Genomic DNA, 18,408 nt, shown 5'->3' on the forward strand with positions numbered 1-18,408 from the left:
GTAAATTGGCCACCGTAACGATTACAAAAGCTGACGTTTCGAGCGTTAGCCCTTCGTCGGAGCGAATAGAGGAATTGTGGGTTGTGTGTGCTTTTAAAGGCAGAAAATGGAGCTACGTTATTGGTGGGAACATGGCAACGAGAAAAACAAGAATAAATTAGTGGAATGAAAAGCGTTCGTTGATCCCTGTGGGATTTAGACTGCCGGTTTGAAAGATGAGCTTTTGTTGAAGATTTTTACGGCTTTCCGTGCTACCTAAGTGTAAGGAAAGACCGCAGATTGCCATATGTTGCTTAGAATGATGAGGTAAATTAAAATGTCTAGCGACTGGTTTCGACATGTCCTTGTCATTCCTTTCCACGTCTCTCGGTGTTCTCAGAATCGGTCACCTAGTCTTCTGCCTGTTTCGCTGAAGTAAACCTTTTTGCAATAAGTACAAGTTATACCATAGATTACATTGGCGGAGGTGCACGTGAAGTGATCGGTGATCTTAATGGATTGTTTAGGTCCCGATATTTTATCAGTGTTGTGAATGAAAGAACATGTTTTGCATCGTGCACGAGCGCATTTAAAAGTGCCTGTTTGGTCATTAGTCTGAAAAGAACTTCTGACCAAAAAATTGCCTATGTTTTTGTCGCGTTTGAATAAAATGAGCAGAGGCTGCGAAAAGATAGTGCTTGCCTCTGGATCGTTTTGAAGTAATTTAAAGTTTTTAAGAATGATGGATTTCATTGAGTGGTTGTGAGGGTGAAACGTGAGAGTGAATGGAATGCGGTTGGAAACTTCCTTATGCGACGTTTTGTAATGCTGAATGTCGATCAATAAGTTGGGCCCGGTGGTAACCCGCTTGAACGACAGAAACAGGGTAACCACGTTTATCGAAAAACTGGCACATTGACTCTGATTTGTGGTGGAAATCAGAGTCATCTCTGCATAAACGACGAAGTCTTAGAAACTGAGAAAAAGGAATGGAATTCTTAACGTGAGATGGATGCGAAGACGAATATAACAAGTAACTATGCGAGTCTGTAGGTTTGTAATACACACTAGTGCATAAATCGTTACTTTCAATTGAAACTTTTGATCATAACCACTATCCTATAAATTGACTTCGGGACCAATAATCCTAATAAGCCATGCCTTCCCACAAGAGCATTTCGAGCAAATGTATATGCTGTTGGCAACGAAACAAACAGAATAGCATATTTATTTTTCTCTGTATGCTATTCCAACTGCTTCAAGTAATAATTATCAAGGCCAGTTGAACCCTAAAGGAGGTTAAACTCAGGACAGTGGGAAACTTTAGGTTACCCAATTAATTATCCTTTCATATTCAGTCATCATTTTTGACAATGTATAAAATTTTGATCAATATGGAACTTGCAATAAATCCATTTCATTATGAAAATGAAAAGTAATTAGGTCATACAAACTAACACTGATCACTTGGAACCACATTTTAATACTTTATTACAAAGCTAGTTCTACCAGGATGTAATCTAGAATTCACTTTTGCTTCTTTTTTCCTCCTTCTTTCTTGGTGTCAGCTTTCTCTGGGCGTGGCTTCTGCCAATCCAGAGGATTTTTTCTGTACATAGGCCATGGAGGTAACACCAGCTGAAACACGTCATACAGTACAGATAGTCAGCAGTGCAGAGGTATTGTAAGGGAACACGAGTTTGCTGTATACATCAGGTTTGACTGATAAAACTCATATTTTCAAGCATTCTGCTTTTTGGTGTCTGCTTAATAATCACATCATTGCTCCGTCCCTTGGCTGGATCCAGGATTTAGTCAAAGGGGGGTTTGGAAAATTGTCAGAGGGCATGCTCCCCTGGGAGATTTTGAAAATAAAGTCTTTAGAAACATGATTTCCAGCACTTTGAGGGATAATTTAGGGGGCGTTGACTGAACCACCCCTGGATCTGCCCCAGCCTCTCACACCGGACTAAGGTCCAGTATCCTCTAAAAAACATTTTTTTCTACCACTGACAATAAAACTTCCTTTCTGATGATGACAATTATAAGAGTTCCGATCCCCAAGTGGGCAATTTGAGAATAATTGAGAGAGGAGTCCTGTGAATGCCCTGGGAAGGTTTAAACACAGGTGGCCCAAGCTCTCTTTAAGAACCACACAAGGAACACAATTTGCATATCGATTTATAAGGATTTGTATGGGAGTTTCTATAAGATATCCATGGAGATAGTTAAAAGTGAAAATATTAAATAAAAATGGCTTACCTTATTCAATACATGTATGTGTGTTGTTTGCTCCTGGTGTCGTTATTTTACCAATTTAACTTGATTTAAGCGTTTTTTTAATCCTGGTTTTTTTTTGTTATTCAATTTTTATTTAATATTTTCACTTTTAACTATCTCCATGGATATTTTTTAGAAAATCCCATACAAATCCTTATAAATCTATATGCAGATTGTGTTCCTTGTGTGGTTCTTGAAGAGAGCTTGGGCCACCTGGCCCCGGTTGTTCGAAGGATGGATAACGTTATACACTGGATAAATCTCTATCCAGTGGATAGCGCAGTACGTTTTGGTAACACTTATCCGCTGGATAGCGATTTATCCGTTGGATAGCGTTATCCGTCCTTTGAACAACCGGAGCCTGTTGTTTAAGTTGCTCATGATGGAAAGGTGTTAAAAATTGTAACTACCTGGTATTATTTAAAAGTAGTCAGTCTTATGAACACAGAGCTGAATTAAAAACAAGGAAAAAATCATTGCTTTTGTTCATGTAAGTTTTTGAGCATCAAAGGAACTCAAGGAAATTTTCCAGTACTCACCACACAGCTGACAATGAATCCTGCTGCTAGAATAATTATAGTTGCACCAAACTGTTGTATGTAATACCCCCAGGCAAAGCCTACAGCCTGTTAAAAAACATATAAGTTATAAACTAATAATAAATAAACAGACTGAATTGCAAAGTAAAAAGAAAAGAACGCTATGAATGGCAAGGAAAGGAAAGTAGAAGATGAGCAATGAATAAATAAATTTTCTCACAAAGTGATGACAGAAGAGGCCTGAAGAGCACCTAAGTGTGCCACAGGCAGACCAATCCACGAGAAAGGAGAACCCTCTAAAATTTGCCTTGCTCTCAATGTGTGGCCTTTTAGCTAAGTTGGTAGTAGTTTCCAAGTAAACCACAGTTCAAAGAAAAGACATCTAGTTAAAAAAAATTCATAGAACTGATGTGAAACAAAATGTTCAAGTACCAAAAAACTAGTACCACAGCAGCGCATCTGCATTTTATTTCACTTCATTCGATATTCCATCAAGATATACTGAAAATTCAATTTACTATAATTTTTTTTATTGTACAAGCACTCACAAATACACCATGTATGGCTAACCTTTCCCTCTTGGTCATGGACATACAAATACAGATACCCTATCAGTGACTTTAACTTATAATGAAAGCTTTCTGGCTTTTGGAAGGATTCATGTCCATTCAAAGACTTAACCCTTTTAAAACTCCCATCAGTGACTGAGACTGAATTAATTTTCTGCTTGCAATGTCAACAAAATATCAACCAGACAAGTAATGAAATTAAGAAAAAAGAAAATCACGATATTATCAGTTGATTCAATACTAAATTCTCCAAACTAACAGCATAAGAACTGTATGGCAGAAAGTAAGGAGAATTGTTGATGACATCTTGAGAGTGAGAGGGTTAATTTAAGTTTAAACATTTACCTCTACCCTCAATTCAGACCCCTAAAATCACAGTTTATGATTCTTAAAGTGCACCTAAACCCAAAAATTTTTTTTCGCTTAACGAAATAAGCTTATCTTTTGGAGTATTTCTGTGCAAAAAGTTTTTAATTTGCTCAAATCTTTAATTTTCTATGCCCAGTCAAAATAAGGAAAATCGGCCACCATCTTGCCCCACGACCGAGTTTAAAGAAGAATGGCTCTAGCGGGTAATGTGACGTCAAATTGAGAACACGAAAGTCTGCATCTCACACATTTTCACTTGTTTGGGAAGATTGTCGTCGATATTGTTCGAAATATGCCGACTAGGTGTGTTGTATGAAGAATGTATGAAGCGCGATACCCTCTTGCAAATTTCGCACGTTGCTACATCTTTCTACAACACCCTTAGTCGGCATATTTTCGGACAATTATCGACTACAACCTTCCCAAACAAGTGAAAATGTGTGAAATGCAGACTTTCGTGTTCTCGATTTGACGTCACATTACCCACTAGAGCCATTCCTCTTTAAACTCGGTCGTGGGGCAAGATGGCGGCCGATTTTCTGTATTTTGACTGGGCACAGAAAATTGAAGATTTGAGCAAATAAAAAAATTTTTGCGCAGAAATACTCAAAAAAGTAAGCTTACTTCGTTAAGCGAAAAAAATTTTTTGGGTTTAGGTGCACTTTAAGGTGACCTGAAACCAAGTACTAGGGGATCCTATTCTTGAGGCACATTCCATTTTTGGGGCAGATTTCAAATACATGTGAGCCTCGTAAAACCAAAAGTAAAGCAATCATTATATCAGCCAATCAAAACAAAGGAAATTATGTTTAAGAGCCAGTGAACAGAACTCAAAGTAAAACTGACTAAACAGCTGGCTGAAGTGCAGAAAAATGTGAGCAACCAAGTCATGTTAAGTTTTAGTTGTACATCTCATTAGTTAAGGGATTTGCATGAGCTTTCTAGAAAAACCATAGGGAAGTAAAGGAAAAACAAGCAATACCAGAGTACTTGCGACACTTAATGTATTTAAAATAGCTCTGTAAACCAATGACAAAGTTTACATCATCCTTCACAACCAGGGTCACCCAGATGGTAAGTGAAAACAAGTAGCTTTAAGGAAGAAAAAGTGTTAAACTCTGCAATTCCCCTTTGGCACTCCCAAGATCAATGCAATACCACAGAGTCCCTAATGGTTATTAAACTGAGTGGAGTGCAATTTGAGCTGAAATTATACATGTGACTTCAAAATCAAAAAAGCGCACAGCCAAGTTTGATTTGTCACAAGTACACGCTCAAGTCAATTACCCCATTATTTTATTACAACTATTTTGAAATTGCAAAATTCCATTGTTTAATACAATTTTTCTTATTCCGCACTATACATTTTATTGATCCAGTATATTGAACTGGTTTGTAAAAAGTTGTCTCTCATTTTCCTGCCATTTGGTTGATTACTTAAAGAGACCTTGATTAATTTGATTGGTTGTTGTGCTTTAATAAAGTTATCTCATTGGCTGAGAAAAAAGATGCCATTTAGAGCATAAAATGGCGCGGTCCCAGTATAAATCGCAACAATGAGAGCCAATCAGATTACAAGGATCACTAATTATTTCAAAATGGATGTAATAAATCTTTTAATCCAACACATGTCAGCCGTACTATCAAAGAAAACATGTAATTAACATCTCACTTACACCAAAAAACAGGATAATGATATGAAATAGTCGCTCTGCTAGTTTTTGTCCTTCATAGTCCTGTAACAACAGAGGATAATGTTGGTTCGTTTATGACAGTTCACCTGTAAACTCAAAGAACTTTGATAGCCAAAGAGAAAACACAGAGTAAAGATGATTCCAATATAAACATACCATATGTGTTGGGATGTTTTTGAAGAAACTTTTGAGCTTCATTGTTCTGAAAAAGTCTATGTTTGTGGCTTTCAAATTGTGTCCTGTAGAATAAAAACACGTATTACGCTAAAGAGCGAGCATTCAGGGTCTTTGCTCAGCGGGCGGAGTAGGGCTTATGCGCAGTAAAGGTTATAGTTAAGCTTGGTTACTTAGTTTATTATGGCGGGTTTCTTCGAAATGTTAGACCGCACTTGGCGCCAGTGCGATATTTAAATTTCCTCGAGTGTCGGTTGTAAGTTATGCACTAAGCTGTTCAAAGAAAAATATATCAGTCGAGATGAACTTCTCGGAACTGTTTAAACAGACAAATCAACTGAGCAGATTTTCACCGAATGGCAAATATTTGGTAAGTTCGAAAGCGAGTAGTCATTTGATCGATCTTTTGATCTCGTTTGCGTTGTACTAACAAATATATATTTTTTTGCATTACCAGGGTAGTTGTGTTCAGTATCGATTGCTTGTAAGAGATGTTAAAACCCTCCAGATTCTCCAGCTCTACACCTGTTTAGATGTTGTACAACATGTAGAGGTAAAAGTTAGAAATTATTTATTAGAGACGCACAGTAAATTACATCGTCACTTTCATGATTACCCCACAGAACATGAAAAGTTTTATTACAGGCACATAGAGACTTTTGTTTTCGGAACAACGTACTCCAAATCCCATCAAAAATGCAACTTATTTCGATAGTGATTTTAAGGCAATTTACTTTTATAATTGGTACGTATTACGTATATACTCACATAGAAGAACTGAGATAGTACAATTCTTGTAATTTCAAATTCTGGTTGTGTTTATTGAAACCACAGCATCATTGATCCAACATTCATATCATCTTGTCATTAGCTCAATATTTCTTCTCCTTGCTATACGTCATACATTCCCTGTAATGTTATTTCAAAGAATTAGATGTTGCATTAAATGATAACCCCTAGTTGATAATGTTCTTTATTCTCTTGTCTGCTTGATACTGTATTGATCATGTTAGGAGAAATTAAGTGTCGGTTACTCATGGGAGTGGAAGATTCAATCTCTTTTCGTGAACTACATTTTATTTTTCTTTCCCTTCTTAGTGGTCATCTGATTCTCTTTACATACTTTGCGGAATGCTAAAACGAGGACTGGTTCAAGTATGTTTTAACAGTGTTCTTGTACTTAGATTAAAAAATAATTCAAGGGCTGGTAAGGAGTGACTTGAAATTAATAGTGAGAAGAGATCGAACTCTTTTGAGTTGTTTTTGTTGTCTTTATGTCATTGATTAATCCTTTACAATGTAATGCCTGTCTGCATATTCTCCATTCTGTTTTTCATGCATTTCCTAAGAGCTGATAAGGAGAATTTGTTTAATGAGCAAGAGTTCTTTTTTTGGTGATCATTTCTTTTATTCTCCTGACCTTAATATGTGATTCAGGGGTGATATTGTAAAGAGAAATTACTGTGCATGCTACAGTAGTCTCTCTTAGCAAGGGTTTCATTAAGGGCCAGGTACCAGGCAAATTGACTCGTTGTGAGGACGTTTTTGCCCACCTGGTTTGGAGGATTAAGTTTGTCTTATGAAGAAGTTCAGTTCAAAAAGTTTTTCCTACCTGTGAAAACCAGTTACCCTCCTGCTGAAAACATTACAATATAAATATTATAATCGATATTAAACACTTTTTGTAACAATGGAAACAATTGAGTTACATTGTATATTTAATCATCAAACAGTTGTTTCTGGATAAAGCTGGTTGTTTAACCCTTTAAGAGTGACTAGCATCCAAATTCTCTTAACTAGCATCACTCCTGAATCTAACTTGAAGGTCATGACAATAAAAGAAATCATCACCAACTAAAGAAACTACATGTATTGATTGTTAAATGAATAATCAGTTTATTTAACCCTTTGGTAGTGTTAAACACTTAATAATATACATGAAAAAGTTTCTCAGTTCTGATTCGTTAAGATGAATGCAGTTCTCAGTTAATTCAGTGCAGAAGAGAGTTAATTCAGTGCAGAAGAGAGTTAATTCAGTGCAAAGAAAGAAACAAACCAGACATTCTGATTGGTCAGAATGATTGGTCAATGTCAAGGTCAATGTCACTTGCAGGGTTTGAATAAACTATTTTTGCATGTGATGCGTGTGCTTTTCTTCTGCGTAGTTATGTGAAGCTACCTCGTATTTTTTCATGTATATTATTAATAGATAATCACATAATTTTCTCGTGCAATTTGGAATAAATAAACACTTGTAAGTTTTTTCAAAGACCACAAATTGCATGAGCCCATAGGGCTCATGCAATTTTGTTAGTCTTTGAAAAAGTTTACTTGTGCTTATTTATTCCAAATTGCACTCGAAATCATGTGATTACCTATACAAATTGCAAGGGAGACAAGAAAATTCACTCAATTCTACACAGAACACAATACACTTGGCATAACAAGAAAAAAACAATTAAGCCCTATTGTAACTGTGAGTAATGAACTTACTAAGGCGGTCTGTTCTGATGAAGCGGAATTGAGAACAGGAAAAACCACACCTCGACCCGTACCCATGAGCGACATTCGTGGGCTGTGGCAGCAGGTGTGCAAGGAAGCCGGACTGCTTGATGTTAGATATGAAATGCCTGCAAGCCTCATCGTAGCGCGCCAACAGAGTAGGCAAGCCACAGCTTACGAGTGCAGACTCATAAGAGCAATCTGGAAATATGATTCTCAGTGCAGACATCTGAACGCTTTCCACCAACTGAACCAGACCAGCAGGTAACGCAGCCCACACTGGAGATGCAAATTCTAAAATGGGCCATACCAGGCTACAATAAACCTGAATAAGATCTGCTGGTGGGAGGCCTGATTTCCTTAAGACTCGTAATGCATAGAGCCGCTTGCGTGCTTTCTTCACAACATAGTTGCAGTGAATAGACCATGACAAATTGTGTGACAGATGGACACCGAGTAAAATCTATAGAGAACAGTGTGGAGAATAAAATAATTTGGATATATCAACAAATTTGAAATGGTAAATTGGCCACCATAATGATTACAAAAGCTGACGTTTTGAGCGCTAGCCCTTCTGCGGAGCTCTGATGAAGGGCTAACACTCGAAACATCAGCTTTCATAATCATTACAGTGGCCAATTTACCATTTCAACTTTGTTGATATATCCAAATTATTTCGTTACCCCCACGGACACAGCCCCAAACAGTTTATTTAGAAACTATCAGCCTTTATTCAGTGTGGAGAATACATAAAGTGATGTTAAGGTGTAAAGGATTAAAGATAGCAAAAAAAGGTACTAACGATGAAAGAAATAGTGCCACAGAAAGTTCAAATGTAAAAATGTTCCAGTTCTTAAAAAACAAATAATGGGAAGGATAAGTAACGAAAACTCAGAGTTTACAAGGAGGGTGAAATTTTGAAGGTAGAAGTACATCCCAGTAAAAGTTTAAATTGTATAACAAATACAACAGTTCATACAAAATATTGTTTCTTTGGGGACATATCAATACATTCTTTAATTTTTCTTCTTAGTAACTGCCATCAAATAGTACTTAAGTTTTAATTTTGAATGTACTTCAGGTTTGGTCTCTAGAGAAACCAGACTGGACTTGTAAGATTGATGAGGGATTAGCAGGATTGACTGCTGTTAGATGGAGTCCAGATGGAAGACACATTCTGTCCACTGCAGATTTTCAGGTGTGTGGCACTTACAGACTACATTTTCACCATGACTGATATTTTAAAGGATGCACTTGCACTGTTGCTTGTTAGAAATGAACCAATTGTATGGTTTTGCTCACCAAAATCAGTATAGATCAGTTTACAAGGCAATTCCTGCTATGAATTGCAATTTGGATGGAGGTTTGTAGCCTGTAAGTAGCTTCTAAAAATGTGGCATAACATGGCTCAAAGCTTAATTTTTTTTTTATCAAAATCACCATTTGGGGAGGTACAATCATGAATAAGAATGGAAGGGAAGAAAAAGGGTGACATTCGTGCAATATTGCAGAATCTTCCACAGGGATTTCATTAATTTTGAAAGTAGGCGTATATTTGGACATAAGTAGGTGGAAGATAGTTCAGTGTTAATCAAGGCAGAGTTGTCACCAGTCTTTCTCTTCTGTCCATTCAACGTGGCACACAGCGAACCAATCCTGTTGTTACAAAAATCACCCAACAACCAAGAAGGAGACACCTTTACTGACGATTGCCTTTAGAATATATTGAATGTTTTCCAAAAAAACATGCGAAAACCAGAGGGTCAAAGAGTCCTAGTAGCTAGCTCCCTTGTGGAGAGTAGCTGCTGGAATTTGCTGGTTGCCAGCTCTTAATGAAATCCCTGCTTCTATGCCAGTGTTGTTCTCAATTTAACTATAAACCATGAAAACTAATGCAAAAAAAAAAAACAACAACAAACAATAAAACAGTAAACAATGAGTACCAAACACACGTCGCCAAAATAATGGCTTGCAAATTTAGGCACAAAAAAATTTTTTTTGATACTTGTCATGCAACCAAAATGGTTGCAGCTTGGAACAATTTATATGAAGTGCTCCCCTGAGAAGCGCTCTCTATTGTTAACTCATCTTTTCATTCCTTTTTTAGCTGAGAATTTCTGTCTGGTCTCTGGTTAACAAATCTGTAAGTTACATCAAGTATCCAAAGCACACACATGCAGGTATTTTTTTATGTCTATGTACAAAGTGATAAGTCTTTACTGAATAACTGGTTTCGAAAGATGGTGGTTTCCATCTTTCGAGTGTTTAGCTGCCATGTTGGATTCGCTGCAGACTGGGAGAATTGGGGCGAGAATGCGAGAATGTCGGAGTGGGTGGGGGGACGGGAAGGATTTTTCTTTCCCCTCCCCCTTCCCCAATTTTTCTCTCTCCCTCCCACTAGCTTGGTAAACTCTTTACCTCGCCCCAACTCTCCACTGTTTTTCTAATTCAAGATGGCGGTCTGAACAACTGATAGGAATGTCCACTCGCCCTGCCAAAATCCGCCTGCACTGCAGGCTAAATAACTGAATGCCTTTGTATCAAAGTACATTATCTGTAATTTGATACATCAGGCATTTCAATGTGCCATCTAACTGTATTAAGAAATACTGTGGTTCTCTAAAATTTCTCTAAATTTTTTGGTAACATATGTTAAATTTTTCAAAAACGTCTTTGAGTAGATTTGAAACTATGACACTAGTTACTGTAAACGCCAGCATATAAACCATGTAAGGGTGTGGCTTTGTTGAAGTGAATTCAAGGTGTACTTTGAGGTATCGTCTTCATTTAATGATTATGGAAATGTTGTGTGGAACAAAGGGAAGTACCAATCAAATTAGTTAAAGATTGTTTTTTACGAACTATGCAATTAGTTTAAACTAAAGAATACATATACCCTAATTCCGAATAAACATTATCTTTACACACAGGGCTTGACTTTACTAAAGATGGTAAATATATGGCTTTAGCTGAAAGAAGAAACTGCAAAGATTGTATAAGTATATTTGCTTGCTCTTCGTGGCAGCTTGTAAAGGTAAATATACATAAACACTAAGACTATTAACTCAAGAGATGATTCTGGACAATTGACCATGTCAGTGTATTTTCTTTAAACAGTTTTCTGAAGCTGACTGGTAATAAACTTCAATATTTCAGCATTTTGAGGTGGAAACAAATGATTTGGCTGACTTGGCGTGGTCACCCGATGGTAGAGTTCTTTGTGTATGGGACTCTCTCTTAAGAGTAAGTACCGTCAGTAATATTCATTCTATTTGTTGAAACTGTGTAGTAAATGTAATGCATGTGCTAACAGTTGTTGCAGTACTTTGTTGGGTATAAGTTGGTTTTATACTGTAGGTGTTTGAGGGAGGGAGGGAGGGAGGAGCCCTACAGCCCCCCCCCCCCCTTAACATCACTAATGTCCTTTCCCTTCACGTAATTGTAATTCTCCATTAGTACTAACCCATGCATCTCCTCTTTCTCCCACCCTTCCACCCACTATTCTCCTTGACTCTTACTTACCCCTCTCTTGCCCCAGTTCTTTCCTGTCCCCCTCCTCTCCTATCCCCCTCCTATCCTGCCCCCTCCAATCTTGTCCCTCCTCCTCTCCTGTCCCTTCCTCTCCTGTCCCCTTCCTCTCCTGTCCCCCCTCCCCTTCTGTCCTCCCTCCTCTCCTGTCCCCCTCCTTTTCTTCCTCCCTCCTCTCCTGTCCCCACTCCTCTCCTGTTCCTCTCTCCTCTTCTACATACATACATACATACATACCTACCTACCTACCTACCTACCTACCTACCTACCTACCTACCTACCTACCTACCTACCTACCTACCTACATACATACATACATAGGTTAGTTGACCACTCCCCATGGGGGCTTTTTGGGGCCAATTCCCACCCATCCCACCCCAGGAGAGGACATCCACGACACAGTAATCTCGTGTGTGGGAAATTAACGTCTCCTACCCCTAACCCTGCAGGAGACGGGGCCTACGGTTTATTCTTCCTTATCCGAGAAGTCTAGAATATCTATCCATTTCTTGATTATAGAAAGGTAGCAATTTCTCCTCACTTATTTTAAGATCATGAGTATTAATCCTGTCCCCCTCCTCTCCTTTCCCCCTCCTCTCCTTTCCGCTATCTTCTCCTCCCCCCTCTCCCCTCCCCATCCACAAAGTCACTATGACAAAATCAGAGTAAGTTTAAAAATGTAGTATGCCTGATGTAATCAACTTGATAAGATATATTTTTACAGTATTTGCTCTACTTGTAGTATGAACTATTGGTTTATTCAATGGATGGCCGTTGCTTATCAAGATACAGTGCGTATGAATTCGCTCTTGGAATCAAGTCTGTATGCTGGTCTCCATCCAGTCAGTTTCTTGCAATTGGTAGCTTTGACGAGAAGGTATCTTTGGAACAGTTAAATGATGAAAATAGTATTGTAGGTGCACACAATGCCTTGTAACACCTTCACTTAACCTTGAACCAGACATGGACACGGACACAGTCAAATTTTCTTTCAGTCAGCCGTCCTTGATGTCGGCAATAGGCCATTTTACAGTTGTGTACTTAGTTGCCAAACCTTTGATTCAGAGTGAGGCTGAAGGTGACCTTGTCATGATAGAGACCTGTATCTAGTTAGCATGATAACAAAGTGATTTACATTTGAAAGGCAGCAAGGTTTGTATCATAACAAGGTCACCCTCAGCCTCACTCCCATTCAAAGGCTTGGCAACCAAGCACACAACTGTAAAATGGACTATTCAGTTGTAGTACACCTACTGGTGCCTTAAAATAAAGCTATGTCGTGTAAATAACCTATATCTACACCATTGAATAAGATTGCAAGAAGCCGAAGATAAAAGCTTAAAAATTCACGTAAAAAGTCGCAAAGTGAAAAAGTGTATAGCTTATGCTACGATGTATGTTAATGGTACATGGATAAATGTTGCCGAATTTTGTACTTCTACAATTGCTGATGGCAAAGGTAGGTTTGCCATAATACACTACGTATTTCTTAAACAGGCCCTGGTTTTTTAGCTTCAGCTTTGGTAGAACTGAGAGTGCAGGCAACCCACAATGTATGCGGCTCCCGTTCCGCGTAATAAGACTTTATCGAGTTACAGTTTGATAATGTATTTGTAAATGTACATCGTCATAAAAATTAAAGAATTGTAGCGTAAATATTAATTTAATCAAATTATTTTTATTAAGGACAACATAATTTCTTACGTAGCAGTTTGAAAAGCATTAAAAAGAACTTTGTTGCTCTTTTGCAGTGTCGCGTACTGAACCACGTCACGTGGAAAATTGTCGCAGAACACAACCATAGTCACACAGTGGATTCTCCATCAGTGGTAATGAAGTCTTCTTGTTACCGCGAATTTGATTATAGAAGTCGCGTGAATCTCCAAAATGAATGCCAGCTACACTACTCACTCAAGAAACAAATGGTGTCGACATCGCTTTAGTTTGTTATGAAATAACACTCGTGTCTTTCTTTTTTTTCCTGGCGATTAAAATTTTATCCTGGAGATCATTTCATGACTTAAAGCTGCTAAATAGTGACTTTAAAAAATCGTGGAGCTCTGAGTAGTCATATATGAGGTAGTTTGTTTTAATTTGTTTCTTAAATTTTGTAGATTGTATACAGAGAGGTGGAGCTGAAGCCACCCTTGCTTAAAGGAGAGATAATGCCTCCTGGGGGGTTTACAGTGCAGAGTAAATGTGAGTCATTGGTATTTTTACCGTGTGATTGCTGTTACTAGGATCAACAAGACGTCTAAATGTGTTTAGAATGTCAGGAACACACCTGATTGCGCCTTGTATAATTTAAGCTTCGATGTTGTTCCCACCACATTTTGACGCCATCTTAAAAGTAGGGTACCCGCACGCGTGTACTTCAACAACCCCTCGCCTTTTCAGTGCCGTGTAGTTACGCGCGTGCAGTGGTTTACACGCAGTGGGAATATTTACTCCACCAGACTTAAAGATTCTTGAATACGTTCCTGCGACGGAAAATTGCGAAGTTGATCATTCCAACATAATTTACTTCAACATTCTGGCTTAGGCAATGTGTAGAGTTCATGTTAGTGATTCGCTCCCCTTGTGCGGATCTTCAAATTAAGCGTCTCTAGTTCTGAGCAGAAGCACGGAAACATGGAATCTAATTGTTCATGGTTTCATCGTAGATGAGGTTCAGCCGGGCCCAGTCCAAGTTCCAATCCTTAAACCTGACCCAGAAAAGGCAAACCCCAAACTTGGTGTTGGGCACGTGGCCTTTAGTCAAGACAATAGATATTTAGCAACTAAAAATGGTAGGTCTTCTTTCTTAGATTAATAACGCATACATGTCATTTTTATCAGTACTTGTCCGTACGAAGAAAAAAATACGGTGGCCCAGAAGGCTCAACGCAAACAAAAAATATACTGTAGCAAATAGAAAATATACTGAAGCAAATAAAAATATACTGCAGCAAATAAAAAAAATTAAAACGCAATGGAAAAAAGTACGGCAGCAAATAAAAAAATGCAACGCAAACAAAACATACTGCAGCAAATAAAATATGCAACGCAAACAAAAACAAAGAAAACGCAAACAAAAAAAATTGGAACGCAACGCCAAGGAAGACTGGGTAGTAGTTCTTAGTTTCCCGCCAAAACAGCATAAACTGGAACTCGTTTTTGGTTATGGACGAAAGCGATCTGCGTAGGATTATAGAAAATTACTTTCATCAAGGGTATGAAAATAGAGTTATCGATTTTTTAAAGGAGCAGCATGGTACCAGTACTGTCATAAGTTCGCTGCAGAACATGGTTTCGGAAAGGCGAACAAGCAAAGGATGAAACGAGTGTTGGCGGGAAACTAAGAACTATTACCCAGTCTTCCTTGGCGTTGCGTTCCATCTTTTTTTGTTTGCGTTTTCTTTTTTTTTCTGTTTGCGTTGCATATTTTATTTGCTGCAGTATTTTTGTTTGCGGTGCATTTTTTTATTTGCTGCGTACTTTTTTTCTTTGCGTTTTGATTTTTTTATTTGATGCAGTATATTTTTTATTTGCTGCAACATATTTTTGATTTGCTGCAACATATTTTTGATTTGCTGCAACATATTTTTTATTTGCTGCAGTATTTTTTTGTTTGCGTTGAGCCTTCTGGGCCACCGTAAAAAAAAGACAAGAAAACTGCTCTTAGTACGGAAAAAGCGAAAACAAAAAGTTGCACGAATTTTCTGTACCAATCACAAAGCAATTCTAGTTGATTATCATCACTTTCTTTCTTTTCCCTTTTTTTTTTCTTTTGCATAGACAACATGCCAAATGCCCTTTGGTTATGGGATGTGTCCAAGTTATGTCTCTCAGCATTGCTATTGCAGACCAGTTCTGTGAGAGGTCAGTAATGGAACTTGTTAGGAACCTTTTGGGAATTCACTTTAGTATTTTGTTTGTTGGTTTTTTGTTTTTTGTGTTTTGTTTTTGTTTTTTAATAGTCGAATACGAGTCTCGTCTATGAAAAAGGGTACGTAAAGTTTATACTCGGGCCCAGTAGCTCATTCAGCCGGAGCTTGCTACTGTTTCCATAGCACGAAGGGTCACTATGAGTATCAGCAATCCCCCCAGAATGGGATGTAATCTATCGCAAGGTTACCCTCAAGCATTTCATCAGGCTTTTCTGACAACTCGCTGACACTTATTCAGGGATTTCATTAATTTCGCCTTATATTCGCCTTATTTCGCATTAATTTCGCCTTATATTAGGACATAAGTAGGCAGAAGACAGTTCAGCGGTAATCGGGGCAGATTTGTCACCAGTCTTTCTCTTCTGTCCTTTTAACATCGCGCACAGCGAACCGATCATGTTGTTGATTGACTTGTTGGAACTCGTTACAAAAATTACCCAACGACCAAAAAGGAGAAAAAATATCAACAAAAAATACCTTTGTTGATGACTGTCTTAAGAATATATTGAATGTTTCCCAAAAAACACGCAAAAACCGAGAGGTGGAATGGCCATAGTGGCCGGCTCCGCTGAGGAGGAATTCGCCAGAATTCGCCGGTTGCCGGCCTCTAATGAAATCCCTGCTAGTTAATACTCCTGGATGGAGAGAGGCACTGTGAGATTAAATTAAATGTGTTTTGCCCAGGAACACAACACATTGGCCCGTTTTGGCTTTGACCCAGACTTCTCGACCAAAGAGTCCCGCGCAGTGACTATTAGGCCACTGGGTATTTTCGTCTATGAAGATCCTGTGAGATGCGAGCATTGGGTCTTACTGATCGAAACTCGAGCTTTGATTCTCAAATGGCTCGAGTTTAAAGGATGGAGTGTCATGTGGTGAATGTCAACTTACCAATGAGGGTTATTTTCACCAGCCACGATAATGAGTGTATTTTTTCGCTTGTGTTCATTATGTTTTATATCTTAGCTTTCCAATGGGATCCAAAACAACCCCGCCTAGCTGTCTGTACCGGAAATAACAAGCTCTACTTGTGGTCACCCGCGGGCTGCGTGTCGGTGGTAGTACCTACAGAAGGTATTTTGTTATTCTCTTGGTTCAGAGTTTTGTTATGATGTAGCGCTTTTTGATTGCGTGTTGTAAAACCAAAACCAAAGTTATCACAACAGCCAATCAGAAGAAAGGAAAATACGTTTAAGAGCCAATGAGAGCTTAAAGTAAAAACAAGTAAACTGCCCAAAGCGTGGGAAAACGTACGCGACTGATTCGTGATTGGTTTAAGTTTTGCATCTGATTGGTTGAAGGAGTGGCACGAGTTTTCTAGACCAATCACAGAGCAAAGTAAAGCAAAGCCAATGCAATCCTGAATTATCTTCGGTTCTCTATTGTATTGTATGTTTAGACGTTAAAAATCGCTGCCTATCGATTGGAACAAACAAGAATAAATTAAGAGGATTCCAGGACGTTTCAAGATGGAATCTTGCAAATTTAAAGACTTTGAAAAATGGCGCTGAATCTCAGTTTTTGCAAGAATTACACCTGTACAAACAGTACAGTAGAATTTAACTCCTAAAATCTAACTTACCACAACGGTAACATGATTGTGTTTAGCTTTCTCCGTGTGCGAAAATGAAGTTCACTTCAAATGTTTTCTTTGTCTGTTATTGGTCTGTGAAAGGTTTTTCAAGAAACATATGTCTACCCCAGAGAATCCTTGCCATATCAATTTGGACACTCCCCTCCTTGGCGATTTCATTAACTTGATATCATGTGTTCCCTTTTGGCTTTATTTCAGCCACTTTCCAGATCACTTCCGTGCAGTTTCACCCTGATGGCAACATTCTCCTGCTTTTGGGAAAAGACCACATGTGCCTGTGTTTTTTGACAGACCCAAGGACATAACATAACCCAAATGTGCGTGTTTTTAACATATCTGTTTTTTTTTTTTCTTTTAACGCAACTGTACTTGATTCTTGATATTTCTGTGTATTTAGGCTATAAATTTTGCACATGACATTTTAGACACAAGATACCAGATATTGTTTTGGTCGTTTCTAGAGGTGACCGCTTAATAGAGGCGACCCCTTAATAAAGGCGACCGTTTAATAAAGGCGAGGTGAATGCTAAATAAAGGTGACCGTTTAATAGGGTTTGACAATTAACTGCTTAATACAGGATGACCGCTGAAGACAAGTTCCACTGTAATTTCACTGATTGTAACAAGTTTATTTACAAATATTACTTGAAGATCGAAACAAACCTGAACAAAATAAGAGAACCGCTTCAGTTTCAATACTGCTTTGTCATTGCCACACAGTTTTAAGAAGCAAGCTGTAATTACCCAGGATGTACACCATTTACACAGAACCAAAAAAACATTAACTGGAAACTTCAGATACACTGAAGGCAAATGGTTTGCACTTTAAGTTGTATGATGCTTTTTAATATAAAGATCATAAAGCCAAGTTCCGCTGCAAATTTCCAAAAGCCTAGCTCCCACCAGGGAACCCTGTGGGACTCCAATTTTTAGAATTAAACTAACCAACCAGGAAAAAAATAAGATACCTTTAAATATTAGAATATCCTTGTATATACTTTGTGAGGCTGAATTAATAATAACATCCAATTAAAGCAAAGATGACTACATGAGCCAACAAGAAGTCAGTGTATTTACATGTAAAAAGCATCAGGAAAAAAAACTGCAAATGATCTAGTGATGATAAGCTAAACATTTAACTGCCAGGATCTGATTGTTCATTCTCCCCTCTAGCTGCTATACATTTGTTTGTAAATTCATTCTGAGAATTTGGTGTTGGATCAGTATTACAACTTCTAGTTGATAAGATTG

At 38.1% G+C, this 18,408-nt stretch overlaps 2 protein-coding genes across 2 annotated transcripts; one reads left to right on the forward strand and one right to left on the reverse strand.

Annotated features, from left to right (window-relative positions):
- Positions 1 to 1,442: 1,442 nt before the first annotated feature.
- LOC111345855 (signal peptidase complex subunit 1) lies at positions 1,443 to 5,744 on the reverse strand. The gene is made up of 4 exons (XM_022953151.2): positions 5,587 to 5,744; positions 5,413 to 5,472; positions 2,799 to 2,885; positions 1,443 to 1,617 (listed from the first exon to the last, which is right to left on the reverse strand). The coding sequence occupies exons 1-4, from the start codon at positions 5,626 to 5,628 to the stop codon at positions 1,507 to 1,509; spliced, it is 300 nt and encodes a 99-aa protein (XP_022808886.1). The 5' UTR covers positions 5,629 to 5,744; the 3' UTR covers positions 1,443 to 1,506.
- A 30-nt stretch (positions 5,745 to 5,774) lies between these two features.
- Positions 5,775 to 18,356, forward strand: LOC111345828 (WD repeat-containing protein WRAP73). Its single transcript, XM_022953119.2, has 14 exons — positions 5,775 to 5,974; positions 6,062 to 6,157; positions 6,703 to 6,759; positions 9,188 to 9,304; positions 10,214 to 10,286; positions 11,037 to 11,140; positions 11,263 to 11,349; positions 12,377 to 12,511; positions 13,386 to 13,463; positions 13,749 to 13,833; positions 14,298 to 14,423; positions 15,412 to 15,495; positions 16,530 to 16,637; positions 17,356 to 18,356. The coding sequence occupies exons 1-14, from the start codon at positions 5,906 to 5,908 to the stop codon at positions 17,460 to 17,462; spliced, it is 1,326 nt and encodes a 441-aa protein (XP_022808854.1). The 5' UTR covers positions 5,775 to 5,905; the 3' UTR covers positions 17,463 to 18,356.
- The last annotated feature ends 52 nt before the right edge of the window (positions 18,357 to 18,408 follow it).

This window comes from Stylophora pistillata, chromosome 8 (genome assembly GCF_964205215.1).
Source record: "Stylophora pistillata chromosome 8, jaStyPist1.2, whole genome shotgun sequence".
Classification (NCBI taxonomy): Eukaryota; Metazoa; Cnidaria; class Anthozoa; order Scleractinia; family Pocilloporidae; genus Stylophora; species Stylophora pistillata.